At 55.1% G+C, this 5,764-nt stretch overlaps 1 protein-coding gene across 1 annotated transcript in view; it reads right to left on the bottom strand.

The window, feature by feature from the left end:
- Window positions 1-2,799, bottom strand: part of dctn2 (dynactin 2 (p50)) — a 31,184-nt gene extending 28,385 nt beyond the window's left edge. The window contains exons 1-3 of the mRNA XM_060822883.1: window positions 2,398-2,799; window positions 1,339-1,430; window positions 1,136-1,229 (exon numbers count right to left, since the gene is read on the bottom strand). Coding sequence (XP_060678866.1) covers window positions 1,136-1,229; window positions 1,339-1,430; window positions 2,398-2,799 — 588 coding nt within the window. The remainder of the gene's footprint in view (window positions 1-1,135; window positions 1,230-1,338; window positions 1,431-2,397) is intronic.
- Window positions 2,800-5,764: the final 2,965 nt, after the last annotated feature.

Genomic DNA, 5,764 nt, shown 5'->3' with positions numbered 1-5,764 from the left:
GTGAAGTGTGAGAGAGAGTGAGTGTGTGTGAGTGTGTGCATGTATGTGCAAGTGTGTGAGAGAGAGAGGTTATATGTATGTGCAGGGATGTGAGCATGTTGTGGAGGAATGAGTGAGTGGGAGAGAGAGAGGGGTGAGGGGACTGTAAGGATGGGGAGGGAACACTAGTTTCAATTCTCCCTCTGCAGACCTTGCTGGATTCCTCCGCTACGTCCTGTGGTTCTTTCAGACCTTGGGATGGGTGGCCATCTAGGGATTTATCTGACTTTAACACGGCACAACTCTTCTCTCTCTCTCTCTCTCTCTCTCTCTCCCTGTCTCTCTCTCTCTCTCTGTCTCTCTCTCTCTCTCTCTCTCTGTCTCTCTCTCTCTGTCTCTCTCTCTCTCTCGTTCCCTTGCTGGGCTCTAAACAAAGATGTTCTGCACATTTAGAACATTTCCCTTCTCCCCTTTCAGAGAAGACTTACACCGTGCTTTCCTGGGCAGGGGGACGGGAGGGTGGGGGAGCCTGGAAGGAACGAAACAAGCACCATTCCCCGAATCCCGAAACATCAGAAAACAAAACGACAGCACACACTCACACAGACAGACAGACAGACACACACACACACACACACGAACACACAGGTGTACACCACCTGTGCGTGAGCGCGCCCACACACACACACAGAGAAGGGTGTGCAAATCCCCGGCACGCACATACGTGTGCAACTCCCCTCGCATTCACGTGTCCACAATCTGAGAGTGTATACACACAGACAGAAATGTGTACAAATCCCCTGCACATGTTCACAACCCATGTGTGTGCATATACACACGCGCGCACGCATACACAGAGAATGTACAAATCCCCTGCACATGTTGACAACCCATGTGTGTGCATATACACACGCGCGCACGCATACACAGAAGTGTGTACAAATCCCCTGCACATGTTCACAACCCCCGTGTGTGTGCATGTATATACACACACACACACACACACACACACACACGCATACACACTGCGCATGTGCTCACATACATACTTATATCAGCCCGTACACATATTCAGAGGGATACGCACACCCCATATGCATTCACACTCACGTGCTCACACACGTGTGCACTGTAACGACGGAACGGCTGATCTTACCGCCTCAAACTGGGCCTGGTCATCTTCGGGCAAGTCGCTCGTTTCATAGACATCCGGCTCATTGAAGGCCTGCAAGACAGCGAGAGCAGACACCCTCAGCGCACACGTTCACCCACCCCCCCTCTCACAATCAGACACCAACAGGGAGCTCAGGGGAGACTGCAGGGGGGGGTGGGGGTCACAGAGACAGGGAGGGCAGGGGCCTGAACAAAGACCCCAGTGTCCGGGCGAGGGGCCAGTCACCACGAGGGCAATGGGCGAACGGGTTGGCAGAGATTTGGAGGCAATCCAGGATCTGACAAAGGGCACCTCTGGGATATTAAAGCACCTCAAACAATTAGGGAGATCAAACAGTCTGTACCAACACGCACACCAGGCAATGACCGTCTCCAACGAGAGAGAGAATCTAACCATCGACCCCTTGACATTCAATGGCGTTACCGTCACTGGATCCCCCTTCCCCCCCACTATCAATATCCTGGGGGTTACCGTCTCCAATGAGAGAGAGAGAGAATCTAACCATCACCCCCTTGACATTCAATGGTGTTACCGTCACTGAATCCCCCTTCCCCCACTATCAACATCCTGGGGGTTACCATCTCCAATGAGAGTCAAAGAGTCTAACCATCGCCCCCTTGATGTTTAGTGGCATTACCGTCACTGAATCCCCTCCCCCCACTATCAACATCCTGGGGGTTACTGTCTCCAACGAGAGAGAGAGAGAGAGAGAGAGAATCTAACCATCGCCCCCTTGATGTTCAATGGTGTTACTGTCACTGAATCCCCCTCCCCCCCACTATCAACATCCTGGGGGTTACCGTCTCCAACGTGAGAGAGAATCTAACCATCGCCCCCTTGACGTTCAATGGCGTTACCGTCACTGAATCAGTTCACTGCTGATGTTGCCAAATTGAACTAATCCCTTCTGCCTGCTCTTGGTACATGTCCCTCCATTCCTCACCTAGCCATGTGCTTATCTACAAATCCCTTAAATGCCCCTATTGTGTCTGCCCTTACCACTACCCCTGACAGCATGCCTGCCGTTCTCTGTGTGGAGCCAAACCTGCTGTGCACATCTCCTTCGAACGTCTCCTCCTCCTGCCTTAAATGCATGCTGGTTTGTATGAGATATTTCAACTCTGGTGGGGGGGGAGGGGGGCGATAAAACAGATTCTGAACTGCCAACCCTATCTGTGCCTCTCCTTAAGTTTACAATCTGCTTCACTGGATGTCCTTAGGGGAAGGAAGCCTGCTGTCCTTACCCAGTCCAGCCGACACACGACAACACAGTCGGGCTCTCCCAGGCCACGGAAGAGTTGCCGGATGAATCTGCCGGTGGAGTCAGCAGCTCTGACCTCCGGTGGATTAGTTAAAATAGAAGACAGACACGATACAGGTCGTTCTGCTACAACACCACTGTCGCGTTCCTCTGTCACTTCACGCCGCGGAAAAAATCGCGCAGTGGAAATGCGTCGCAGGAACTCGCCCTGCAGAAGATCGCCGTACCCTTTCAGTGGGAAGTTTGGCGTCCACGGTTGGTCAATCGCGATACAGCCGGACGGCCCGTTGTTCAGGACAGGAGGCTGGAAGGACGCCGGGAGAGGAACTGGGCCCGAGGCCTTGCAGCTCAAGAGTCCAATCAGGACGAACGCCAAGTGGCCCATTCTGGAAGGTCAGCTCTGAACGCTGAAGACAAAAGCAACAACTGCTGATGCCGGAATGCAAAACCCTGGAACAGGCAGGAGACTGGGAGGACACAGCAGGCCAGGAGCCGGTGAGGTCAACCTGCCGGGTGTTATCCGTCTTCAGGGCAGAATGCAGGCTTAAAGGCCGGATTCTCCGGAGTGTGGAGCAACAGGGGATCCCGCGCTCCACGTAGGTCGAACCCTGAAAGTTGCCGCCCCAGGCTGAGCGGGTTGGGAAGGCGGCGGACGGTGGGTTGGTTTTCGGGAGCAGGGGGGTTGAGTCTAAGAGCCGCGAGGTTTCGCTGCAGCTCTAACAGAGGCCTGCGCTAGGCCCCACTTGGAATACTGTCTTCAGTTCTGGGCGTCTCATCGCAGGGAGCATGTGCAAGCTTTAGAGAGGGGGTTGCGGGGGGGGGGGGGCAGAGGGGTGTTTACCAGGATGCTGCCCAGACTGGGAGGGCTGGTCTGATGGGGAGAGGTGGAGGGAGTTAGGGCGTTTCCCATTGGGAGTGGAGAAGGATGGGAGGGGACTTGATAGAGGTGGACAAGATGGTGGGAGGCCCAGATAGAGTGGCTAGGCAGAGACCTATCACCAGGGGGGCATCATTTGAAGGTGATTGGAGGGAGGTTCATTACACAGAGAGTGGGGGGGGGGGTGGGTGGACTGCGGTTGGGAGTAGAGTCAGAGACATTAGGGACATTTAGGGCAACCACACGGGCAGCAGTAAACTGAGGGCTGTATGGGAGAGGTTGATCTTGGATTAAGACAAATGCTCAGCACAGCATGAAGGGCCGAAGGGCCTGTACCGTTCGAACAGAAACAGGTCACGCTACTGTTTACATAGGGTCAGCTGACTGTGCAGATAGAAGCCCAGAAAAGCTTTGAAGAGAGATTCAGAGACGTAGGAAAGAGCACTGAGAGGGGAGGTGTCTGTACGCTGCAGGACGCTCCAGGGAACTTGGCGAACCATCTCATCGTGCTGAAACCGGGTGGACGTCTTCCCGTTCCATCCCTCATGTTTGGGCTCGAGCCCACCGTCGAGCTATCACAACATGGCGGCCATTCAGCCCATCGGTTCTGCTCAGCCATTTCCATCAGATCTGATCACCGTCAACTCCACCCTTCTGCCTTATCCCCTCAAACACCCCCAACCTCCTTACAGCCTCGAATACACAGAGCGAGCCACAGTCCTCTGCGCAAAAGAATCCCACAGATCCGCCATGCCCACCCTCCACCCCCATCCCAAATCCCCGGGAGAGAGAAGAAATTCCTTCCTGTCTCCATTGGGAGACTCCTCACTCTGAGATGACCCCCCCCCCTCACCAGTCACTGGTGGGAAGGAACAAATTCTCCACACCCTTCCCCCCCACCCCCAAACCCCATGAATCTCGTACGTTTCAATAAGGTACCCCCCTCACTCTTCAAAACTCTCAAGGAGTACAGGCCCCAACCTACTCAACCTCTCCCGCCTATAACGGTCCCCCCACACACCACCCCACCCCCCCCCCTCAAAAGTCTGACCACCAGTCATAAAGGCATAGGTCAGGATTACAAGGGAACACTCTCCGTAGAGTCATAGAGATGTACGGCACGGAAACAGACCCTTCGGCCCAACCCGTCCATGCCAACCCAATCTAGTCCCACCTGCCAGCACCCGGCCCATATCCCTCCAAACCCTTCCTATTCATATCCCCATCCAAATGCCTCTTCAATGTTGTCATTGTACCAGCCTCCACCACATCCTCTGGCAGCTCATTCCATACACGTACCACCCTCTGGGTGAAAAACTTGCCCCTTAGGTCTCTTTTATATCTTTTCCCCTCTCTCTCCATTTCTCCCCGTGTCTGCATGGGTTTCCTCCGGGTGCTCCGGTTTCCTCCCACAGTCCAAAGACGTGCAGGTCAGGTCAATTGGCCGTGCTAATTTGCCCGTGGCGTTAGGTGCATTAGTCAGAGGGAGATGGGTCTGGGTGGGTTGCTCTTTGGAGGGTCGGTGTGGACTTGTTGGGCCGAAGGGCCTGTTTCCACACTGCAGGGAATCTAGTCTGAGCATTTGCCAGGACGGGTGCAGACCCAACCAGAATCGAGATGGCAGACACTGGCTAGGACAGGGTAAGGCCCAGTCCCCAGTTGTCATCCCACTTACCACCTTCCACAGGCACTCCATCCACCCCGTCCCCCAGACAGCAGCAGTGTGCACCATCAACATCCTGCAATGCAGAAACTCCCCGAAGGTCCCGAGACAGCATCGTCTGAAGCCACCACCACTCCGCGGCAGAGGAGAACACTTGAAGCAGGTAAGTGGGAGCACTGCCACCTCACCGTTCCCCTCCTGGGGTGGCACTGTGGCTCAGTAGTGGGCACAGCTGCCTTACAGCACCGAGGACCCGGGTTGGAATCCAGCCTCAAGTGACTGGCTGTCTGTGTAGTGCTTGCCAATTCTTCCCGTCCCTGGGCGGGTTTCCTCCCACACTCCAGGGATGTGCAGGTTAGGGTGGGATTGGCCGTGCTAAATTGTCCCTGTAGTGCCCAGGGATGTGCAGGTTAGGGTGGGATTGACCGTGCTAAATTGTCCCCGTGGTGCCCAGGGATGTACAGGTTAGGGTGGGATTGGCCGTGCTAAATTGTCCCCGTAGTGCCCAGGGATGTACAGGTTAGGGTGGGATTGGCCGTGCTAAATTGTCCCGTAGTGCCCAGGGATGTGCAGGTTAGGGTGGGATTGGCCACGCTAAATTGTCCCGTAGTGCCCAGGGATGTGCAGGTTAGGGTGGGATTGGCCGTGCTAAATTGTCCCGTAGTGCCCAGGGACGTGCAGGTTAGGGTGGGATTGGCCGTGCTAAATTGTCCCGTAGTGCCCAGGGACGTGCAGGTTAGGGTGGGATTGGCCGTGCTAAATTGTCCCGTAGTGCCCAGGGACGTGCAGGTTAGGGTGGGATTGGCCGTG

The sequence above is a fragment of the Hemiscyllium ocellatum genome, unplaced genomic scaffold (genome assembly GCF_020745735.1).
Source record: "Hemiscyllium ocellatum isolate sHemOce1 unplaced genomic scaffold, sHemOce1.pat.X.cur. scaffold_2558_pat_ctg1, whole genome shotgun sequence".
NCBI classification, from domain to species: Eukaryota; Metazoa; Chordata; class Chondrichthyes; order Orectolobiformes; family Hemiscylliidae; genus Hemiscyllium; species Hemiscyllium ocellatum.
The sequence above is the reverse complement of the archived record's forward strand: the minus strand, read 5'-3'. Positions and strand labels throughout refer to the sequence as shown.